At 43.1% G+C, this 24,881-nt stretch overlaps 1 protein-coding gene across 3 annotated transcripts in view; it reads left to right on the plus strand.

Moving 5' to 3' along the window:
• The window catches only part of MFN1 (mitofusin 1), a 51,316-nt gene extending 31,885 nt beyond the window's left edge, over positions 1–19,431 (plus strand). For all 3 annotated transcript variants that reach the window (XM_084768487.1, XM_084768486.1, XM_084768488.1), the window contains exons 10-18: positions 4,485–4,606; positions 6,186–6,312; positions 6,544–6,648; positions 6,974–7,076; positions 7,334–7,563; positions 10,725–10,877; positions 11,825–12,021; positions 16,400–16,534; positions 19,015–19,431. In XM_084768487.1, coding sequence (XP_084624613.1) covers positions 4,485–4,606; positions 6,186–6,312; positions 6,544–6,648; positions 6,974–7,076; positions 7,334–7,563; positions 10,725–10,877; positions 11,825–12,021; positions 16,400–16,534; positions 19,015–19,093 — 1,251 coding nt within the window. In that variant the 3' untranslated portion in view covers positions 19,094–19,431. The remainder of the gene's footprint in view (positions 1–4,484; positions 4,607–6,185; positions 6,313–6,543; positions 6,649–6,973; positions 7,077–7,333; positions 7,564–10,724; positions 10,878–11,824; positions 12,022–16,399; positions 16,535–19,014) is intronic.
• Positions 19,432–24,881: the final 5,450 nt, after the last annotated feature.

A 24,881-nucleotide genomic window follows, 5' to 3' on the forward strand; every position in this document is an offset into this window, starting at 1 on the left:
GCTGGGATTAAAGGCGTGCGCCACCACTGCCTGGCAAATTTACCATCTTTTATAGATTTTTTCCCCCTAAAGATTATTTTTAATTGGTGATGAGTGGGTATGTTACTCCAGGTGCACAAAGAGGACAGAAGTGTGAGAGCTCCCTGAAGCTGAAGGTACAGGTGCCTGTGAGCCATCTCACATGAATCATGGGATTCAAACCTGGATCCTCTGTAAGAGCAGTATGTGCTCTTACCTGCTAAATCACCATCATAAGCAATTTGATCTTTGCCATATGTTTCATTTTATTCATGAGCTAAATATATTTTATTTTTTAATTTCGGTTTTTCAAGACAGGGTTTCTCTGTGTAGCCCTGGCTATACCGGACTCGCTTTGTAGGCCAGGCTGGCCTGGAACGCACCATGATCTGCCTGCCTCCCGAGTGCTGGGATTAAAGGCGTGCGCCACCGCACCTAGCTGAAGCTTGAGTTAATCAAGGCTTGGGAGCCAACTGGAACAAAAGCTTTACTTTTTAATCCTGCATTGGGGTGGTCTTACTACGAGGACATATTTCGTTGCACAGGCTCTTCACCAGTACCTATTCTTCATAGGTTTGGTGCGTGAGGGAAGATGTGTAAGTGTCAGTGCATGGCTTTAAAGGACATTCCTGTGAGGCTGGGTAACTTAGGATGTAGGATGTGTTAGGCAGTAGTGTTGCCCCAGTGGTAAGGATTGCAAATAAAATTGGTTTGTAATGACTGGCCTGGAACTTGTTATGTAGACCAGGCTGGCCTTGAATGTCTCCTTTTTCAAAAGACAAGTGTTGATGTGTTTTGTTTTTTATTTTGAGTCGCACTATCTATGGTAAGCCAGCCTTGAACTCCTGGGTCTGACTGATCTTCCCACCATAGCCTCTAAGTACTGGAGACTACCGGTGTGACGCCAAGCCTGGTGTTTGGTAGTGAGATCATAGAGGTTTGACTTTTAATATACAAGAAGAAAGCTAAGTGCATGGCTGGAGGCTGAGTCAGGAGGATCCTTGAACCCATGACTTCAGGTCTATCCTGGACAATTTAGTGAAACTGCTTTTTAAAAAATAAACAATGTGTGTGCATGTATATATAAAAATATGTGCGTATCTACATGTATGGCACATCTAGGTAAGAGGTAAGTTCATTCTTTCTTTTCACTTTCAATTTAAAACATACTGAAATGGCATTCTTGGGTGTTTGTAATTATATATTATTAATAAGCTGATTTCTTTAGGTATTAATAAGAATCAGAAAACTAATTGATCTGTGCTTATAATTTGGTTCTCAGTTTTTAAATTTGAAAGTCTATAGGATATTCTGACAAGATGGAGCCGAGCAGTTGGTCAGTATTTTTTTTTTAAGATTTCAAAAATACTTTTATAATGCCAATAAGTTCATTCCTCTTTTGTCTTAACTCATTTTCTGATATAGCTCACTTTATCCATCAGTCTAAGCAATTTGTGGCTTTCCTTCTTGCCTGGCTCACATTGTGTGATGCTTTTGGTCAGTATTTTTTTTTAACTTCTTGCAAAGTTGCAGAGTTCCTGATGAAGTAACTTGCAGTGTGCACCTGTGCACTCCTACCACAATGTTTGTTCATTCAGGAGTGTGTAAGGAGTTCCCGGTGTGCTCCTTTAGAAGCCGAGGAAGAGGCTGCCTTTCCCCTTGTGTTTGCTCACCTTGGGTGACTTGAGTCAGGCGCCCTTGCCTGGCAGCGTGGAGTCCTCTTCACTCCGTCTAGTCCAGCTCTAACACTGTGCTGTCTTGTGTGCGCTGGGTCTTCATTGCTGACATCTAGATCTGCTTCATCGAGGAGCGTCTCTTAAGATTACTCTCATGCTTTTGTTTTGCTTTTGTGGGAATTGATTTGGCACATTTACATGGCAGTGATTTAAAACAAAATCAAAGCTGAGCCTGATCATTTAAGGATCAGTAGCTTAAGCCGGGTGGTGGTAGCACACGCCTTTAATCCCAGCACTCGGGAGGCGGAGGCAGGCGGATCTCTGTGAGTTCGAGGCCAGCCTGGTCTACAAGTGAGTCCAGAACAGCTAAGGCTACACAGAGAGAACCTGTCTCAAAAAACAAACAAACAAAAAACAAAACAACAACAACAAAAGGATCAGTAGCTTAGAGCTGGGTAGAGGGTCCAGGAGAGTCTTTGCTGTAGACTCACAGAGTAGAAATAGGGCACCCGGCTGTCACTGGACGCTTAGTAAGAATGAGTGACGCTTAAGCGAGATCCATGACAAAATACAACCAACCGAATTGGGGAAGAGTGGGCTGTCATTACAAGCTGTTGACTAAATGAATTGCCTAAAGGAAGGAATTACTCTGTTTTCCCTATCTCAAACAAAGTATTGAGGAAAGAGCTACAGAGCGAAAGATCTTGGTTTTTTTCTGAGTGAGGCACAGAGGTAATTTTGAGAGACTTAACACAGGTTGTGAATAGTACATTCAATGAACATGTAGGATTCAGGTGATTTCAGTGTAGTGAACACAGAACTAGAGTATTGAATAAACAGTGTTTAAAGAAGCTTGAAAACTGCTCATTCATCACAAGAACAGTAGTGAGCTTCAGGAAGTGATTACCACAGATTGTAGTAACGTGTGTGTGTGTTTGTGTGTGTGTGTGTGTGTGTGTGTGTGTGTGTGTGTGTGTGTGTGTGTGTATATTCAAAATGATGGATTAATAGCAGCATGGGAGGATTGTATGACCCAAATAAAAAAAATGACCATAGAAATAGAAAACCACTGGGCGTGATGGTGCACGCCTGTAATCCCAGCACTCGGAGGCAGAGGCAGGCAGATCACTGTGAATTTGAGGCCAGCCTGGTCTACAAAGTGAGTCAAGGACAGCCAAGGCCACACTGAGAAACCTTGTCTAGAAAAACAAAACAGGAAAAAAAAAGAAAAGAAATAGAAAACCAAAAGATTTCCTAATTGTATTTGCTGATGCCACATGGCCTAGCTTGTTCCAAGACCATATGTTCTTTTTTTTTCTAAGTAGTTTGAGTTTTCTTATTTATTTATTTTGTATACAGTGCTCTGTCTGCATGTATATCATGCCAGATCACATTATAAATGGCTGTGAGCCACCATGTGGATGCTGGGAATTGAACTCGGGACCTCCGGAAGAGCAGTCAGTGTGCTTAACCTCTGAATTATCTCTCCAGGCCCGTAGTTTGAGTTTTCAAAGGTTATATCAATGTAGAATTTTACTTTTTTGGAGATAAAAATGAAATGAGATCAGTTCAACAATTTTATGAACTTTTGATGATGAATCATAAAAATTGTATGACATATTAAATGTGAAAAATTGAAACAAAATTTATTAATCAGACAAGTCCATCAGTGTATATGATAAGTTTCTGACATTCTAGTTAAAAAAAAAAAAACGCGCTGGGCATGGTGGCACATGCCTTTAATCCCAGCACTCAGGAGGCTGAGGCAGGCAGATCGCTGTGAGTTTGAGGCCAGCTTATTCTACAAAGTGAGTCTAGGACAGCCAAGGCCACACAGAGAAACCCTGTCTCGACAAAAACAAAGAAGAAAAAAAAAACACACTCCTGGGTGTAATGACACATACCTAACATTTGGGCCAGCCTGAGCTACTTAAAGTTCTAGGAGCCTGGGTTATATATAAAATCTGTATCTAAAAACAAGCACGGGAAACCAGAAATAGTGGTTCATACCTATAATCACAGCACTTAGGAAGCTGAGGCTGGAGGTTTGCTGTGAGTTGGAGGTCAGAGGTCAGTGTGGGTTACAGAGTGAAATCTACTTCAAAAAAACCAAAAACACATACTAGAACAAAACAAACTAAAAAGAAAAAGAGGGAGAAAGGGCTAGGAAAGTCCACTTTTCAGGAGACACTGATTAGCTTAAGCTGCAGCTCCCTTGGGGGCGAGACAGTCCAGCTGAGTGTCCTTCAGGCCTGTGCTCTGTGCTGGGCTTTCTGCTCTTTGAAATAGCTGTGTGTGGTTCTCAATATGTAATTTAAAATACTTAAGTGGTTAATGACAATTTTAACTGCTCATATATTAATTCTTAGATTCTAAGTTATTTTAAAGTAAGAGTTCTAAAGCACTGCAAAGAATTCTAAAACTCACACTTTACTTGATTATATTACAAACAAAAATAGTTAAAACAAGACAAATGGCAGACAGGCAGTTCCCATGGGTGTGCCACGACCCTCAGAAGAGTGCCAACTGTTCTTTTTCCGTTCGTTATGGAGTCAGCCCGCTGCACATTACTGTGTGAGGATGCACAAAATATAAACTTGCTGTTTCACTCTTCTTACTTTTGAGTTTGCTTAATCTCTGTAATTTTAAGTTGTGTTTCATTACTCAATTTTTTTCTTTTGTGTTTCTTTTGGTTTTGGTTTAAGTTAAGCCAGCAAGTTTTTGTGTTTGAATTCCTGAAAATGTTGGGATGGAATTACAGTAATGTGTTATGGCTTGGGCCCCTCGCAGGAGTGTATCTCGCAGTCAGCAGTGAAAACAAAGTTTGAACAGCACACTATCAGAGCTAAACAGATACTAGACACTGTGAAAAACATACTGGACTCAGTAAACGTGGCAGCAGCAGAGAAGAGGTAGGCATCTCCTTTGTTATGACCAAAATGTTACTTTCATTTTGCCCGACCTTTAAGGCTGAGGTTTGAAACGGTGTGAGGAATGCTTTGGCACTAAGACCAGTTGTGTGATTTTACTAGTGTCTGCTTGTGTATTTTTAAATGACTGTTGGAAGATGATTATTTATTACTTCTGTGACCTTCCCTGGACGGCTGTGTATGAATTATGACTTTAAAGTGTGAGTAGCTTTAGAGTGTCTTTATGGCAGAGGAAGACCCGGCTTCAAGCAGAGTCACAAGAAGGATTCCAGACCAGGTGATGCTCTATTTACACTCAGAACTCACAGCCCTTCTTCTGTAGACTTGGAATAGTATGTAAAGGTACTGAAACTGTATAGCTTTCCTAGACAGCACACACCTCTCATCCCAGCCATAATAGGATTAATGTGTTCAAAAAAAAAAAAAAAGGTATAAAACTTGACACACTTGGGGCTTGAGAGATGGCTCAGAGGTTAAGAGCACTGGCTATTCTTCCAAGGGTCCTGAGTTCACTTCCCAGCAACCACATGGTGGCTCATATATAATGAGATCTGGTGCCCTCTTCTGGTGAGCAGGCACATACGCAGGCAGAACACTGTATACATAATAAATAAATAAATCTTAAAAAAAAACTTGGTACACTCAGGAACAAAATGTTGTTAGATGTGACAAATATAATGATATCAGGCCTCGTGGAATCTTAGTAAGCTTAGTTGAGTTCAAGGAAGTGTAGAAAACATCAAAGATTCAGTCAAGATGGGGTAAAATTGAGGAATGTTTTTGAAATAGAGTCTAGGCTAAAACTCATGGCACTTCTCATGCCCTGGCCTCCCAAACACAGGGATTACAAGCTTTACCCACTAATCCTGGCTAAAGCTGAAGGGTGATTGGTTGGTTTGCAAGCCACTGGGCTACTGCCCTAGCCCTCAGAATTGAAGTTTTGAAAGTATGTATTTTTCTGAGAACACCTCCCACCCTGCAGAGTGTCATCAACCAACTTCATCTTTTAGAACTTAGGACATTGAATCAAACATGGCACAGCTCTGTGATTTGAAATCAATGACCTAGAGACTAATGCTGCTGCTTTTTCAGGTTCTAGTTTCCCTGTCATCTAGGGGTCCACAGGCCTTCCAGAGGGAGTGAGATAGTGGACACTCTAGGCTTTGTGGGCCGCACCATCTCTTTTGTGCCTACTCTTTACAGAGTGCATAGATACAGAAGGAGCCTCTGGCACCCACTGTACTGTTTGTTCCACTTGTTTATTAACTGAGCTGCCGTTGAGTTTCTGCTTTAATTGTTCTGTGTGGAGACTTAGGATTCTTACTGGCTTTTTGAAGAGTGCAGGTAATGTGGGAGAGTCAAGGTCATCCATATTAAACTGTCTACATGAAGGACTTGCCAAGTGAAATGCAATTGTAGTCCTTTCAGACTTTGAATACAAGATTTCTTTTTTCTTATGGCATGCTGAGTAATAGTTCCAAATAGAAATGGATGAAGCTTAATTAATTTCGTTAGGACTTTAACATGCCCCAGATATTGATCACTGTTCATAATAAAATAGGGTTTATTCAATGGAAGAGAGGGAAGACCAAATCGATAGACTGGACTTTATCCGAAACCAGATGAACCTTTTAACACTGGATGTTAAGAAGAAAATCAAGGAGGTCACCGAGGAGGTAGCAAACAAGGTAGGAGGAGGCCTGCTCACTGGATCTGGAAGTAGCAGTGTGTGTTAGTGCTAACGTGCCGTCTGTCTCTCACCTTAATGAATATATGTCCCTTGGTTTTATATTCTGAGTAGTTGGTAATCGTTTTTAATTTTTACCTTGTTTGTGCATTTGAGGGGGTGTTTTGCTTTGCATCCCTGGCTGGCTATGAATTTCTTTAATGTTTAACTCTGAGTTTTTTAATGTTTTCAGGTTTCTTGTGCAATGACAGATGAAATTTGTCGACTGTCTGTTTTGGTTGATGAGTTTTGTTCTGAGTTCCATCCTACCCCCAGTGTACTGAAAGTATATAAGAGTGTAAGTTAAAGTTGTTGACCCGTTCATTCCGAGGCAGCTTTCTTGCTCTGTTCTCTGTGGGAGTATTTACTGGCCATTCAGTGCATCCTTGGCAGTCAGTATGGATGAGGACCGATCCCGTGCTCTGGTAGCAGATGCAAACTGTGTCGCATGTAAAGTTGCAGAGTGACTGGGGCTGGAGCTCAGTGGTCAGGCATGTGCTTAGCAAGTGTGGCGCTCAAGGTTCAGTTGCCAGCACCCACCCAAAAGAGACCATTTCAGCAGTCTGTAAAATCTACATACTTTCTATGGGAAAAATAACAGGCACGTTTACACTCATTGACAGGAATTAAATAAGCACATAGAAGATGGTATGGGAAGAAATTTGGCTGATCGGTGCACCAATGAAGTCAATGCCTCCATGCTTCAATCTCAGCAGGAAATTATCGGTAATGTTCAAGTCTGCAGGGTCACATGGAGCCTGCCTCCCTCCCTCCCTCCCTCCCTCCCTCCTCCTTTGCCTCTCTCCCCGCTTCTTTAATAAAGGGCTGTTGGCATTTGAATAAACTGCTTGGAAGGCAAAACATTATACTGCTTCCCTCCCACTCCCCATCCGCCTGCTTCTGCCTCTTGAGTCCTGGAATTAAAGGCACGCACCCTTGCACGCAGCTACTATTTGTTAAAAACAATTAATCTTTTTTTCCAGAAAACTTGAAGCCGTTACTTCCAGCTGGCATACAGAATAACCTTCATACACTAATCCCTTGCAAAAAGTTTGATCTCAGCTATGATCTCAACTGCCACAAGCTGTGCTCAGACTTTCAAGAGGACATTGTGTTTCGATTTTCCCTGGGCTGGGCTTCCCTTGTGCATCGATTCCTGGGCTCCACGAATGCGCAGAGGGTGCTGCTCGGGCTGTCAGAGCCTGTCTTTCAGGTGCGTGTCTTGATTGTGCCAGGGGGACATCTCAGGTTGATTGTGCAGAGTTCTCTAACGTAGCTGGCTTCCTTGAACCTGCCCATTTATGTCCTCATGTCTGGCTCATAAAGCCTCTCCTGAGGTGGTTTTGTTTGCCCGTTAATACTGTAAATGCTCTAGATGGTTCTATGTTCAGTTTTGAGACTATTTTCTGTTCGTGTGTGTTCCTCTGCATGTATGTGCCACATGTGAAGATCAGAGTGTCCTAGGAATCAGTTTTCTGCTTCTACCACGTGGCTTCTGGGGCTTGAACTCAGGTCATCAGGCTTTGCAGGAAGTGCCTTTACCCTCTGTACTGTCTTTATGGCTCATACTTGTATTTTCTTTTCTTTCAGTTTTGTCAAGACAGGGTTTCTCTGTAGCCTTGGCTGTCTTGGTCTCAAGTTCTAGACTAGGCTGGCCTTGAACTCACAGAGATCTATCTCCCTGCTTCTGCTTCCTTGAGTGCTGGGATTAAACGCTTGTGCCACCACGGCCAGCTCAAATTTGTATTTTTTTTAAAAAATAAATTAGATGGGCTTTAAATTTTGTTACTTTATAATTTTTGAGGAAATTTGTGGACTATAAAACAATCCTAGATGCTAGAGAGGTGGCTGAGCAGTTAAAATCACATCTTACACTGGCAGAGGACCCGAGTAACTTGTCAGCATCCGCCTCGGGTGTTTCACAACCACCTGTAACTGCAGCTTCAGAGGGTTTGGCCTTCTGGCCTTCACAGGCACCTGCACACACCTGTCACATACTCACACTGACGCACCCACTTACATATAAATAAAAACCATGATGGTCGCGGCAAGAAGAAAGAGAAACCATACATTCACACGCCCATAGGGAGCTCCCACAGAGCTTTCATGAAGACATATATGACAGACAGACAGATGGACACATTTTTGCATGAAGCAGGGGACTTCAACAAGTGTATTTCTATCTTGGGCTTTCATACCATATAAGACAATGATTCTCTACATATGAAAAAATTACTTCATTTCAAAAAAGGTACAGTCATTACACAAAAAGGGAGTTACAGTAAGACTATTGATGTCTTTCATTAGAACTATAACTAGTTACTTTTGCTCATTATAAGTTTAAAGCAGTGGTTTTATCTATATGTTCATTATGAGTTCAAAGCAGAAGTATTATCTTTTAAAATTTCATATGTACATTATGGGTTCAAAGGATGGTTTTTGTTTTGTTTTGAGTTTTCGAGACAGGATTTCTCTGTATAGCTTTGGCTGTCCTAGATTCCCATTGTAGACCAGGCTGGCCTCGAACTCACAGAGATCCTCCTCCCTCTGCCTCCTTGAGCACTGTGATTACAGGCGTGCGCCACCACACCTGGCTTGTGTTCTTATTTTGAAAAATATGTTTATTCATTTTTTGTTGTACAAGTTGGCTACTATTAAGTTTTAGGGATTCTTTCTTTTTTCTGCATGCAAATTTACAGACAGGTGGTGGCCGAAATGTAAAAGGTTGACTTGTTGTGGTGATAGATTTTTTTTTTTTTTGACAAGGTCTCAGAATAATCTAGGCTTGCCTGTGTAGGCCAGAGTGGCCTTGTTATCACAGTCTTCCTGCCTTAACTTTTCAAATGCTAGAACTGCAGCTATGAGTCACCACACCCAGATGAAAATTTTTTATTATTTATTTATTTATTCATTTATTTATTATGATACAGTATTCTTCCAGGGTGTATGTCTGCATGCCAGCAGATGGCATGGCACCAGATTTCATTATAGATGGTTGTGAGCTACCATGTGGTTGTTGGGAATTGAACTCAGGACCTTTGGAAGAGCAGCCAGTGTTCTTATCCTCTGAGCCATCTCTCCAGCCCCAAGGTTTTTATTTTTTATTACTGTTTTTTTGTTTTGTTTTGTTGTTGTTGTTGCTTTTGTTTTGTTTTGTTTTGTTTGAGACAGCTGTGTAGCCTTTGCTGTCCTGGAATCACTCTGTAGACCAGGCTAGCCCGAACTCATTGAGATCTGCCTGTCTCTGGTCTCTGGTCCTACTCCCCACCTCCAGCCCCCTAGTTCTGGGATTAAAGGCATGTGCCACCACCTGGCTTAAGTTTTTTTATTTCTCTTCCTCCTCCTCTTCCTCCTCCTCCTCCTCCTCCTCCTCCTCCTCCTTCTTCTTCTTCTTCTTCTAAGATTTATTTATTATGCATACAGTATTGTGCCTGCATGTACACCTGCAGGCCAGAAGAGGGCACCATATCTCATTATAGATGGTTGTGAGCCACCATGTGGTTGCTGGGAATTGAACTCAGGACCTCTAGAAGAGCAGACAGTGCTCTTAACCTCTGAGCCATCTCTCCAACCCGGTTTTTTATTTCTTAAATGTTTCATCACATTTTGTTTGTCTTGGAGAGTATCAGACATGCCATATGAGTGTGGAGAGCAGGGGGTAACTTGGAATATTGGTTCTCTCCTTCTACTATGTGGGTTCTGAGGCTCAAATTCAGATGGCCAGACTTGGCTAAAAGCACTTTACCTACAGAACCATCTCACTGGCCCCAGGTTTTAATTTTCAAGTTTAACTTACTCAGGCTTTTTGCTTGTCCTAATGATTATGCTTTTGATTTAATGTTTGTTTAACAATAGAAATTCAAGCCAAGGTATTACATATGCTAAGCACACAGTCTACTACTGTGTTGCATCTTCAACTCTTAAACATAGTTTTATTTCTTGGGAGGTGGAATTACCTGGAGAGACGGCTCATTCGTTAAGAGTGCTACTACTTTTCCAGAGTTTTGAGCATTCACATGGCAGCTCACAGTTGCCTGTTACTCCAGTTCTGGGGGATCAGTGCTACTTGCATGCATGTATACACACACACAAAAGCTAATCTAAAAAAAGTTTCAATTTCTATTGATTTACTATTAAATGTATTGTTAGTACATATCATAGAATTCTTATGAAGATGCACATTTGTAACCTCAGCAGTCTGATAGCTGAGGCTGGAAAAAAGGAGCTTTTAGTCTGTTTTTATTTTCTTCATGCATTTGTGTTGTGGTCATTATTTGGAATCTTTTGCCCCATAATTTGCTTTAATTTTTATAAACAAACAGCTTTGTAAATGTAACTGTTTTGTTTTTTGTCTTTTTCTCCTACATTCATCAGCTTCCTAGATCTTTAGCTTCAACTCCTACTGCTCCTCCTAACCCAGCAACACCAGATAATGCAGCCCAGGAAGAGCTCATGATCACCCTGATCACAGGACTGGCGTCGCTCACCTCCAGGACCTCCATGGGCATCATAGTTGTTGGGGGAGTGGTAAGAAACACTACTTTCAATAAAGTTATGATCATGTTCTCAGGAACCACCAAGCATCTGACGTGAGGTTTTACAGCTTTAACTTATCTTTAACAACACACGCCCACGCACACAATTTTAGGATGGAGGTCCTATCAGCTATCCACTTGGTTTCTGTTTGCTGCTTGTTTGTTTTCCTGAGTTGTTCACGTGCCAAGTAGGCACTGCACCACTGACATTCCTAGCCTTATCAGGCTTTTAATAAAATGACCCATTTTCTCATCACACACAGATAAGTGATAGTTATATATTGACAAAACAAGAAGAGCCAATGGGGATACAATCTCAATCCTAGTTGTTAGGGAGCTTGCCTTTCTTCTGTGAGGCTTGGGTTTGACCCTTGACACCAGACAAGATGCCCTGTGTGGCGGTCTTTGAATACCAGTGGGAGCTGAAGTTTGAAACATTCAAGTTCAAGTACGCTATTCTTTTTGAAATAATACCAAGTTGGGGCTAGAGAGACAGTTAAGAGCACTGACTGATTTTCCAGAGGACCCTATTCAGTTCCCAGCACCTACTTGGCAACTTAACCCTTTCTAATTCATTCTCCCTCCCTCCCTCCCTCCCTCCCTCCCTCCCTCCCTCCCTGTCTCTCTCTCTCTCTCTCTCTCTCTCTCTCTCTCTCTCTCTCTCTGGTTTTTTGAGACAGAGCTTCTTTGTGTAGCCTTGGATGTCCTGTGTTTGCTTTGTAGTCCAGGCTGGTCTCAAACTCACTGAGATCCGCCTGCCTCTGCCTCCTGAGTGCTGGGATTAAAGACATGTGTCCCCACAGCCAGCTTCCACCAGATTTCTTTATGAAGAAGGTATATAAATTTTTAGAACATGAATCATGGGAGTCATAATACCTGTCACTGTGTACCCGCCCTGCATGTTTCTTCCTCACAGTGAGCTGTGACTTTATCTTGCAGATTTGGAAAACGGTGGGCTGGAAACTCATCTCTGTTTCCTTAAGTATGTACGGAGCTTTGTACCTCTACGAAAGGCTGACCTGGACCACCCGTGCAAAGGAGAGAGCATTCAAGCAGCAGTTTGTAAACTATGCAACTGAAAAGCTGCAGATGATTGTGAGCTTCACAAGTGCAAACTGCAGTCACCAAGTACAGCAGTAAGTGGGAGCATGCATCTCGCATAGAGTCCACTGAAGTTCATGGACACACGTTCACTCACCACCACGACAGAGGCGCTCCCCTCTGCCTCCTCCCCTCGCCACTCCTCTCCTACGTCTCTGGTAGATTAGGTTTGAAGATTTGGAGGTTGGTGTATAGGAACCCGTTAGAAGGCAGGAGGGCTTTTAACTAATAGTTACCTAAATTATGGCCCTATTAGGATCAGGTGGTTCCTTCAGCATGAAGGAGTTTTAGAATTTTTAGAATTTATTAAGTGGGCTCAATTGTGGACAGATTTCTGATGGTTTTGTTTTGTTAAGACAGGGTCTCACTGTAGCCCAGGCTGGCCTCTAACTCATGACAGTCCTCCTGCTTAAGCCTCCTGGGTCCGCTTTGCCCTGATGACTTTATGATGAGTAGAGTGTGCTTTTTCCTATTATAGTAAACTTGAGATGTGCAACAGTACTGGCTTTCAGATTTCAAGAGAATTTTCTTACAGGTTTAAGTTGGCCTTGAACTCACAGAGATCTTCCTGTCTCTGCTTCCTGAGCACTGAGATTACAGTTGAACACTACCATACCTGTCATAAAAACATTTTATTCCTTAGATTTATTTTATGGGTTTGAATTTTTTGCCTGCCTATATATCTGTTTATTGCTCTAGAGGCTGTGGGACCTGGGAGAATGGAGCCAATAATGAGGTGAACTATTGTCTCATGCAATAGCCAACTTTATTCAGAGCATCAGACAGTTTGTACTCTGAGGGTTAAGAGGAGTCACAGCAGTAAAGTGCACAGTCACAAGGACAAGCTGCATGTGGCAGGAAAGCCACACAAAGCAGAAACATGTTTTCCTATAGAGGCACCTAAACAAATAACAATAGCCAGTTGTAATGACTAACCAGAAGTAAGCTATTTCCTATCTGCTACCCCTAGGAGAAGCATAAAAACACATTCTAAGAACAATTTCATGGTTTTGAAGAAACTGAGGTCACAAGACTCTTGTCTTGTTTCTTGGAGGTTTCTCCCAAGCACTCAGAGTTCTGCTCCCGCATCTCCATCCGCGGACTGTGCTGTGGCATGTCTGTGTGCCACGTGTGTGCCTAGTGTCTGTGGAGGTCAGCAGACAGCACCAGATCCCCTGGAGCTGGAGTTACAGATGGTTGTGAGCTGCCATGTGGGTGCCAGCAACCAAACCCAGGGCTTCTCCAAGAGCTACAAGTGTCTTAACCCCAGAGCCATGTCTCCAAACCTCCAGTTTCTGCTTTTATAACAGTTACATATTTGTTAAAATGTATTGAATTCCCCTTAAGCCATGCTACAGTTTTCTGTATTTAAATGCATTTGAAGCAGAGTTAAACAGCCCCAGAGGATCTCACCCTAAAGAAGTTCACGCACAGAAGGACAAAGCAAAGTGAATGGAAGGGAAGGGTCAAGTGGTGACACGTGGGCTCCAGCAGGTAAAGCTCACAGAGAATAGCCTTTAATAAAGGCTTTGTGGGAGCAGGTGCCATATGAGGTTTAAACATGCACAATAAGACTGAGGAGAGGGCTGGGTGTGGTGGCGCACACCTTTAATCCCAGCACTCAGGAGGCAGAGGCAGGTTGGGGATCGCTGCGAGTTCGAGGCCAGCCTGGTCTACAAAGTGAGTCCAGGACAGCCAAGACTACACAGAGAAACCCTGTCTCAAAAACAAAACTAAAACTAAAACAAAAGGAGCGGGGAGAAAAGCAGTGTGTTTGAGAACATGAAGAAAGAAACTCTAGTGGGACAGTGAGTCTTAGAGGGATATTTGATTTCTAGGACAGGGCTGTAAATGTACAGGGATTAGAGTCTGAATAGTTGGCAGTTTCAGGAGTGATGTCATCAGTCATTTAGCTCTCAAACCAATCACGTTGTAGTGGTGTAGTATATAGAATGGTTTAGACAGGAGGCAGGTATTAACACATAAAACTGTTTGAGACACAAAGCCAAAACAAGAATGTAAGTGCCACTCTTAACCGCATTGGGGGTATCTCAATGGGTGGGTCATTGTTGTGGCCCTTAAGGCTTTAAAGCCCTACACAGTTGTTGATTGCCTTTCTCCCTGTGCGTGTGTGGCTCCTTTGGATGCCCTTAGAGCTTGTGCTTCTTGCATGTCAGTTCTGGTCAGTTCCACCAAGTCTTATGTCCCACGTGTGGTGTCCTCAGCAGTAGTTACTGACTTACCTTCATGTTCTGGGAAGCAACCAAGGGCAACAGCCACAGCTTATGCTGTTTTGGGAAAACTCTTGGACTCCACTACCTAGCAACTCAAGGGAAGGTTTTCCATTCCTGGCACTGGGAGTTTTGTTAGCTGCTCTTATGTCTGATGTGGGGAGTATTACCACCCCAAATGGTAAAACTTCTGTTGGATGTTGGTCTGGTACTTAGTATTTTGATGCTAATTACTGGCTCCCAATCTAGTTGCTGCCCTGAACCTTCCTTCCCTGATTGGCTGAATAACCGGCCTACACCTGGGCAAGGCAGAAGGAAGGGGAGGAGCGAAGGTTCCAGGGCTCTGAGGAGAGAAGAATCTTGGGAAAGAAGAGCAGACAGATACTGAGGAGGGAGGTGGAGGAGAACCCCATGGGACGGGAAAGAGCCATGTGGGCCCAGAGGAGGAACTCTAAAGTTCCACATGAAAGAAGTGGCCCAGATGAACAACCTTAGCAAGTATTTTGGGATTATGGATGGCCCAGATAGAAATTACTAGAACAGATGGCTGGGGATGAAGAATGAGAGATATTGGAAAGTAGCCTAGGGGGTTAATATCTGCCTGGGTAAAATAAGGCTTAGTCTACAAGATACAACAGGTGTCTGTGTCTTTATTGATTGTGAAAGCAGGTAAATAATATACCACTGTAATAATTGTAAGCCTAATAATAAACATAATTTAAGCCATATCATTAAGCTAACAGCACAACCTCATTTAAACTGTGTGTGTTCATTTAAACAAGCATGTGCATGTGTGTGATAAGGATCCCTAAACAAGAGAGAACATGTAGCTAGGAGCGGGTGGCGCACGCCTTTAATCCCAGCACTCGTGTGGCAGAGGCAGGCGGGTCCCTGAGTTCCAGGCCAGCCTGGGCTACACAGAGAAACCTTGTCTCAAAAACAAAACAAAAAAGCCAAAAAATCAAAAGAAGAGAGAAGGAGAAAGAGAGCATGTAGTGTTTGTCTTTCTGGGTGTAGGTTACCTTCTTCAATGTCATCTTTTCTAGTTCCATTTACCTGAAAAGTTCATGATTCCGTTTTTCTTTACAGCAGAGCAGTATTCCATAGTGTGTATGTGCCACATTTTCACTCTCTGTCTGTTCATTGGTTGAAGGACCGTTTCCCGCGGTTGTGAATAGAGTGCCAGTGAACATGGAGGCTGAGCAAGTGGCTGTGGAGCAGGTTGAGCCCTTTGGGCATTTGCTGAGGAGTGGTAGAGTTGGGTCATATGGTACATCGACTTTTAGCTTTTGAGAATTTTCCACAGTAATTTCTATGGTGGCTGCACCAGTTTGCAGTCCTCCCTACAATGGACGAAGTCTTTCTTTTACCATATTGTCACCAGCATTTGATTTCCGTCGTTTTCTTGGTTTCAGCTAATCTGACTTAGATGAGATGAAACCTCAAAGGAGTTCTGATTTGCATTTCTCTGATTGCTAAGGATATAGATTATTTTTTGAGATTTTTTAAAAGCCATTTTTCTTCTTTTGAGGGCTATGTTCAAATCTAAAGCCTATTTTTTAATTGGGTGGTTTGTTTCCTTGATTCATTGTCTTTTGAGTCTAAATTCTGGATATGAATCCTCTGTGAAATTCATAGGTGGAAAAGATCCTGTCACACTCCAGAGTCTCTTCACTCAGTTGACGTGTCCTTTGCAGTATGGAGGCTCTTCAGTTTTATGAGGTTCCATTTGTCCTGAGCTAATGGAGTTCTGCTCACAAAGTCCTCTCCTGCACCCGTCTTCTAGGGTGCTGCCTTATTTTCTTCTAGCAGTTGTAGTATTCTTTCTCCCGTGTGCTCACAGCTCATTTGTATTCACAGCCCTGTGGCAGCAGTAGCTCAGTCTTGTGAGCATGTCGTCTTAAGGCCAGGTGGTTTGCAAGCGCCTGCCTGGGCTGCTCTCACGACTTAGCTACTATTAATGTTTTTTCTCTTTAGCTGGGTGTAGTGGTGCACACTGTTAATCCCAGAACTCAGGAGGCAGAGGCAGGCAGATCTCTGAGCTTAATTAAGGCCAGCCTATTCTGAGTTCCAGGACAGCCAGGGCTGCACAGAGAAATCCTGTCTTGAAAAACAAACAAAAACAGTTTTTCTCCTTAATATATGTTTGTTTTAGAAGACATTCATAAATTTTTTCTTTTAGAGAAATGGCTACCACTTTTGCTCGACTGTGCCAACAAGTCGATGTGACTCAGAAACACCTGGAAGAGGAAATTGCTAGATTGTCCAAAGAAATAGATCAACTGGAGAAAATACAAAACAACTCAAAGCTTTTAAGGTAAACCTTTCTGTTGGTTCTCTTGTTGTTTTGTTGTTGTTGTTGTTGTTTGTTTGTTTGTTTGTTTTGTTTCTTGTGATAGGGTTTCTCTGTGTAGTCCTGATTGTCCTAGATTTCACTTTGTAAACCATGCTAGACCCTCGAACTTACAGAGATCCACCTGCCACTGCCTCTCAAGTGCTGTGATTAAAGTGTATGCCACCACCTCCCGGCTTAAGGTAAAGTTTCTCACCCTCAATAACACAAATATCTTTTTTTTTTTTTTTGGTGAGACAGGGGTTTTCTGTGTAGCCTTGGCTGTCTTGGACTCGCTTTTGTAGACCAGGCTGGCCTTGAACTCACAGCCATCCACTTGCCTCTGCCTCTCGAGGGCTAGGATTAAAGGCGTGCACCACCACACCCGATTTGAATATCTGATTTTATCTCACATACAAAAAGCAAATATATAAAGTCTCTAATGGCTTTGTAGTAGAACTTTTAAGTTAACTTTATGTGTTGCGTTAAGAAATTCAGTGTCTGGGGCTGGAGAGATGGCTCCGCATTTAAGAGCATTTGCTTCTTTTGCAGAGGACCCTACTTGGGTTTGGTTCCCAATACCCATATGGACCTCAAAAAACTGAAAAGCCTCGGGCTAGAGAGCTGGCTCAGTGGTTATGGGCACTGGCTGCTCTCCCAGAGGACCCAGGTTCAATCCAGCACTTCCATGGCAGTTCAAAATTGTCTGTCACTCCAATTCCAGGGGTTTGGACCCTCTCACACAAACATACATGCAGGAACCACCAGTGCACATAAAATGAAAAATAAAGATAAGTTATTACAAATAAAAACAAAAACCCGAAAAGCATCTATACAGCAAAGGACACCCAGCAGCTACCTGTAACTCCAGTTCCAAGAGATTCTGTGCCCTCCTCTGGCTTCTGTTATCACCAGGCATGCAAATGGTGTATATACACATAGGTGTAGACATAGCATTCACAGTAAAAATAAATCATTTAAGAAAGAAAATGACCATCCATATTTAATTCCTTATGCTTTGGAACTTCAGTGAAAGCCAGTTGCAGCAGGAGAGCTCATCTGAATTAAAAGAGATTGTATAGGCTAGGATAGCTCTCTTTTAGAACAGAAGTGCAATCATTAGGAATGACCCTTGCAGCCGGGCGTGGTGGCGTACGCCTTTAATCCCAGCACTCACGATGCAGGGGCAGGTGAATTGCTGTGAGTTCAAGGCCAGCCTGGTCTACAACTGAGTCCAGGACAGCCAAGGCTACACAGAGAAACCTGTCTTGAAAAACAAAAACAAACAAACAAACAAAAAAGAATGACACTTGGGCATTGTGGCACACACGTGGGTGCCCAGCAGTTAGGAGGCAGAGGCAGGTTCAAAGTCATCCTCAGATACATAGCAAGTTCAGGGCCAGCCTAGACTACATGAGGCCTGACTTAAGCAAACAGAAAGCCCCCAAACTAGCTGGTAATCTTTCTGAGGCCTAAGGACACTTGCTTTGAAGCAGTGACAGCTCAGGTGTCCTGACAGAAAGGACTTCCACTCTGCTGCAGAGTGTTACAGATCCTCTGGAAGAAGTGTCACCGCTAGGAGCTGGCCCGCATGCCTTGGGGCTGCACTGCTGATTCAGGGCTGTCCTCATGACCTGTTAGTGATAGAGCGTTCACAAGAGTGCCGTGTGGCATAGCACCTGTTTGTGTTCATGACTTCCACTCTGTGAAAACTGCGGATAGCAATCCCATGCCAAGCAGGGTTCCAACCTAGAAACCGTAGGCTGTGGCACAGATCCTGCAGCCCCCATGTGTGTAAGTGTATGCTGTAAGACTCAGTGCAATCAAGCAGTGTTGTCTGATGCTCATCTTAGAAGCTACTCTAGCCTTCCAAGGCAGGGCTGTTTGGAATCATAATTAGCACTTAGGCTCAGCCCTCCTGCCCAGGGTTTCAGGCGTGTTGCCTCATAGTCAAGGGCATGTGTGGCTTATGTTCATTTCACTTCTGTGACCTCAGTCACATGTTCAGGGACACCAAAACAACCCCCTTTTCTCTCCAAATAAGAGTCTCTTCTCTGAGTACATCCCTAGCATGGTATGAAAGTACACTACGTACATCTGCGGCTGGCAGTTCAGTCAGGCCTTGCTCTCGTAGGCAGTTCAATTCCATCAAGCATAATTCTAATGTGGTCCTTACCAGCTTCCTTGCATGTAGTGTTGCATTATTCAGTGCTTTACACTTCTCTTAAAGTCAGTTTCAAAGACAGTCATCACCGTGACTTAAGGTGTGACTCTGTTTAAGCGCTATGTTAGGCTGTTTAGATAGTGCGGGCATGACAGGAGCACAGACGGTAACACCATGTGTGAATCTCAGAAAGGGCAGCCACAGCTGCGTAGAGGGCTGTTTCTAAGTCTGGATAGAATGTATTTTTCTCATCAACCGTTAGCATAATTAGGTTGGTTTTTATTCATTGTCTTTTAATTAGAAATAAAGCCGTTCAACTTGAAAGTGAGCTGGAGAATTTTTCGAAGCAGTTTCTACATTCGAGCAATGAAGAATCCTAACAACAGGCTGCTGTGATGACGGCACTGTGGGAGGAAGCGGACATGGAACATGGGGAGAGTTATTTTTATGAAATCACCTCAGTACGAATTACTAACTCTGAGTGTCCATGCCTTGCAGAGATTGTGGTAACGAGCTGTCTGGGGGTTGCCCTTCGGAAGTGCTGTGACGTGTCACTCGCCTTAGTTAGGGATGAATGATGAGTTCCTTTGGAAACAGTGGGCCGGACTGTGCAGCCCCTGAAGGTGGATCCTTCAGCTCTTACCCAGGGCTTTCTGTCGTGATTCTGAGCAGCTGCTTCCTGGCATCCAGGAAATAGAGATCTTTTCATCCTTTCTCAGCACTGGCTCTTGATGCCTTCTCTAACGGGAATATAGTGGGCTTGTTTATAAGCTTTGTTCAAACCAGGGAGTGTGGGCTGCTCCAGGGGTCCTACAATCACTTCGCCCTCACAGCAAGGATGTAACCACAACTAAGCAGTTTTTACTCTTTCTTTTCTTCCCATTAAAACTGATGTGAAATAGTAGAAAGGCTTGTCATTATAGTCATGCATGGAGAATCTGGGTCTGGGTTCCCGCTCTGTCTCTTTAGGCACATTTTCAGGCTTGAGTCCAGCAAGGAGAGCGGTTCTGCCTAAGTGTGAAGTGGAAGGTCTGAAGGGTAAGAATGGCCAGAGGAGGGTCCAGGGCTGCATGTGGAGTGCGGTGAAGTAACCATGGAGACGTGACTGTGACAAATGCATCCTCAGCTGCAGTCTCTGACACACTGGGCTTGTCCCCCTGGAAGTTTTGACTTTAATTACATGAATTTCCTTGGGCTCCATTAAAAATTATAACTCTAGGTTAGAGAAATGTTTATTGTTCAGGTATTATATCTGTCTCTGTATTAAAAGCTGCTTGACAGTGTGTACAGAAATACTTGACATGCAAGGCATGCTTTTCTGACCTGACTATGAAAAGGAAAGTGCTAACCTGCCATCGTTTCCTGGACTCAGCAGTGCCATCCCACATCACTGCGTTTCACTGGGCTGTTGAAGCTAGCATTTCAGGCTGAAAACAGAAGAGTATTGACTATTCAATACAGCCACACTGGGGAGATGGGGGAAAGAGACCCAGCAAATTCTCAATGCCTCTCTGATTGGGGCCTTTTCCTCCTTGAACCCTCAGCACTACTTTCATAGTATATGTACCTCTTTTTGTTATGTTTTTTAAAGACAGGGTCTGTGTAGTCTTGGCCACCCTGGAACTCACAGAGATCCACCTGCCTCTGACTCCCAAGTGCTGGGATTAAAGGTGTGCACCTGTTATTTTTAAGATATTTAAATACTATTACAATACTATATATCATTATTTAGGGCATAGAAATGTTACAGAATTACTTAAGTTTTTATGCAGATTGGGTGTGGGCTACAGTATTAACATTTAAATCCATGTGACCACCTTTTTATTGCTGATTTTTAACCCCCCAAATGGTACAGGCAACTGAGTGTGATTAGGTGAAAATAACATGAAAAACCACTATCTACAATTGAGGTCTGCTAACCTAGGTTACAGAGTTACACAGAGCACTTGAACTTCTGGTCACATAATTAGCAAGCTACAGTGTAGTAGCTTATCAACATTACTTTTAAATTTGTAAGGAGTGCAGATTCTCAAGCCTCAACCTAAAGGTAGTTTGGGGTCTGCAGCAAGTTTCAAGAAGCCCTGCAGGCTGTCCCAGTGTACTCTTAAGGCTGGGACCCAGTGTTCATAGGACAGAATGCTTTCCACCATTAGTTAAGAGTGTAGTTCCAGCTGATGAAGTTATAAAGACACGGTGCTGGGACTGTAATGTTGAAGTGCAGCTGTGGCTAAGCTTGTGCATCACACAGATGGTAATCATGACTGTTCCTGCTCAGTTACTACACACATACTTGATGACTTACTGTGGCTGTTTACAGTTTTATTTATAAACTTTGTATGCTCTTAAACTTTTTACAAAACATTTTTATAAGTATGCAAGCTTGCAAGATGAAAATAAACCTATTAACCTGTTAGTTGATAAATGTACCATTTATCTCATAGTTAGACTTTGTGGTTTCAACTCTCCCCCCGCCCTAATCATTTTCATGGTAGTCATGTAAGCTCTCCCATTTGAGGCTCTGATTACTGCTTTACTGTCATTGAGTTCCACTGGCCAGTCACAGAAAGCGTAAGATACCTGGCTCACCACTGTCAGGCACAGTTTAAGACGTTTTCCATGCATAGGTGTGCAGCTTAAAAGTACTAAGCCAGCAGGTTCCCTGAACAGATAGAACTAACACATACATTTTATTCACCCTTGTTTTTTTTCAAGACAGGGTTCCTCTGTGTAGCCCTGGCTGTCCTGGAACTTGTTCTGTAGACCAAGGTGGCGTCAAACTCAAGAGATCCTCCTGTCTTTGCCTCCTAGGTCCTAGAATACCTCTCCTTGTTAATCTTAAAATTGTAATGGGACAATACAAGTATTTAAACTCTACCATAAGCAGACTTGACTATTTAAAAAATACAAACAAATTATCCTAAGGGAGCTACAGGTGAAGCTTGGATTTTGTTTCTTTTGAGACAGGGTCTTAACATGTAGTCCAAACTGGCCTTAAACTTGGAATCTTCCTGCCCCTAACTCCCAAGTACTAGGATTACAGACTTGGTTCCTGTGCCCCACTAAGGGAGGGCATGACCTGCTTGTGCCCTTTAACAATAAACTAACATTTTGTCTCTCCCTTACTGCCTTTTTTATGTGTGGGAAAAAGACCAGTATTTAAACAAGGAAGTAGAGCTGATCGTGAAAGTACTGGACTTGAGTTTAGTTCTAGGGCATAATTTTAAAAGTCTTACTAAAATTTGACTTAAAACAAGGTACAATGGGGCTGGAGAGATGACTCAGTGGTTAAAAGCACTGACTACTCTTCCAGAAGTTTTTTGAGTTCAATTCCCAGCAACCACATGGTGGCTCATAACCATCTATAATGAGATCTGGTGCCCTCTTCTGGTGTGTAGGCACACATGCAGATTAGTTTATATGTAATAAATCTTTAAAAAAAAAAAAAAAGGTACACCTGGGTGTGGTGGTGCAGGCCTTTAATCTCAGCAGAGGCAGAGGCAGGCAGAGCACTGTGAGTTTGAGGCCAGCCTGGTCTACAAAGCAAGTGTAGGACAGCAAGGGCTATACAGAGAAACCTTGGGTCCCCCTCGAAAGGAAAGTTACAGTGAATGATGGTGAAAAGCACTTTATTGATTACAGTATCAGCTCACTGCAACAGCATTTCACAAGCAACTGTACAAACAAAAGGAGTCAATCGCTGTCATATTTCAGAACACTGATGAATCGTGGCACAAGTCCTCTGCTTGTGTGGTTAAGCTTTAAACATGGCTGGCATTCACAGTCAGTTGGCTTCATGTGTTGATAATTATTTTAGGAGAAGAAAAGCACTTCCTTGATGCCTTAGATGAAACTACTCAAACCAGCTTCAAGACACACTTGAGGTATGGGCTACTTCATGCCTTCGGCGAGACAATGCACATGTGCAAAGAGAAGCCGCTTCCGTAAGAAAGGGATAGGCGGGAGCACCGTTGTGTAAGGACAGAGAAGCCCTAGCTAAAGGGCTGGGCCTGGAGAATTTTGCTGGATACAGTCCATACTAGTTGAAACAAGGTTTGTTTTTTGTTTTTTTCTCATAATGCTACATTGTTATGCCTGTTTTACAAAATCAGCCACTGGGTTTACGAAAGGAAAGAAACTTTTAGAAAATTTTGTCAATGTGGAAAACATTTCCAAAATACAAGGTGTTCCATCTGTCTATGGCTACCAATGCTGCCTTAGACATCCTGGGAGCACCTGTTGTGACCAAGGAACAGCAGAAGCGAGCCCGCTGTGTGTTTCACATTCCGCAAGGTACAATTTAAGACAGCCTCTCTCTATAAAAGACTCACCTGTGGGTGGCTTTTAAATTTCTAACAGGAGCTAATACTGGCCAGAGAAGAGGCATCTGAACACAGGACCTAAGTATCTGTACAAGCCTGCCATCATCTGTGTATCCTGAAAGATGTTCCTTATTGAAATGACAGCTCCATCTGGGGGATTGCTTATTCAGTTTTTTTCTAAGCTAGTCAGTAACAAAGCACAAGTGTGTGTTACAGCTCAAAATACGAGCCATTCATAGCCACATACCTTCCCTGAATGGTTTCTCTTCTAAAGAAAATCTTCTTTTACTACTAAATCTAAGATCCAAAGGACTGGAGAGTACTCTCAGCAATAAGATGATACTTTTTATGGTTTTATTTTTAAGATAGTTTCTTTTCCTTAAAAAAAGGGGGGGGGCAATATTTAGAAACTATGTATGTGTGTGCAGGTGCCTGAGGAGGCCAGAGGAAGACTCTGGATCTATTGAAGTTACAGGCAGCTAGCAACCAGAACTGAGAACTAAACCCAAGGCCTCTGCGAGAACAGCAAGCAGGTTTAAGTACTGAGTCACCCCTCCAGCCCCCAGGATGAGGTCTCCATGCGACAGCCCTGGCCGGCTGCCTCCCGAGTGAGGGTTACCAGCACGCGCCACCACACAACTTCATTCCTCTTTTAATAGCTTAACATGGCAGGACCCTATCAGCTTGGTACTTACTACTTAGTCCTCAAGTGCCAGGTCCCAACACCTTGCTGGCAAATCTGGAATTCAGTACAGTACATGTGTGTCACCACGGAAGGGGACCTGGAATATTTAGTCTGAAAGCACAGCTGCCAAAACTGGAGCTTGTCCATCTCCAGGTAGACAGAGATGTCCTGGCAGAACAGCACTTTGAGGTGTTTACTCAACCACATGGTGGCCACAGTGTTTTAGGAAAGAACATGTGCCTTCACAGTACACCTGGGGTGAGTGGCACAGTGGCACATGCCTGTGGACCCAGCTAGAGGCCAAGGCGGGAGCCACAGCAAAATGCTAAGAATCTTACCCATCTCAGATGACTTTTGTTTGATGTTATGCATGCTGTTTATCAACCTGCTAAGGCACATCATGTGGGCTAATTTCAGGAAGTCTCAGGCAAGCTACTGTATTTAGCTACAACAGAAACTGTAGGGAAACCTAAAGGCACCAGCCAATAGAGAGCAACCTGAGTAAGGTCAACACCGTGTCAGCGGTTGGTGCTGTGTACAGCTAACCACATGCTCACCATGGTTCCTCTCCGGCTACATACTAAGGGAGACCTTTTAAGTTCTATTCTACACAAGCTTTAACATGAACGAACATTCCTTTAAATACATTTTATGTGTATGAATGTTTTGCGTGCATGTATGTATGTGCCTGGTGTCTGATGAAGTCATATCCCCTGGGACTGGAGTCAACAGATGTTTGAGCTGCCATGCGGGTGCTGGGACTCCATCCAACCCAGGTTCTCTGCAAGAGTAATAAGTTCTCTTTAACAGCTAAGCCGAGCCAACTCTCCAGCCCTAAATAACACTCAGAATCATCAGGACCATAGAATTCTCTTAGGATGACTTTTGACTGGCCACAAGTAACCCCCCAATAGCTGAGGACTGAAACCAGGGCCTTGTGTGTCAAGCACTTTACCCCAGGTTAGCCCCCAGCCCCATTATCTATTTCTTATATATGATACAACTACTGTTTTGAATGGGGTTTTGAGATGGATTCTAAGCTACACCGCAAACTTATACACATACCCTTTTGGGGGGAGTGATGCTTATCCTCTAATGTGCCTCAGCTCTGGCTAGCGTGGGGCAGGCTGCAGACGTAGCCCTGGGTAGATTGCATCCCAGGGA

The sequence above is a fragment of the Acomys minous genome (assembly GCF_964271855.1).
Source record: "Acomys minous genome assembly, chromosome: 19".
In the NCBI taxonomy this organism is placed as follows: domain Eukaryota; kingdom Metazoa; phylum Chordata; class Mammalia; order Rodentia; family Muridae; genus Acomys; species Acomys minous.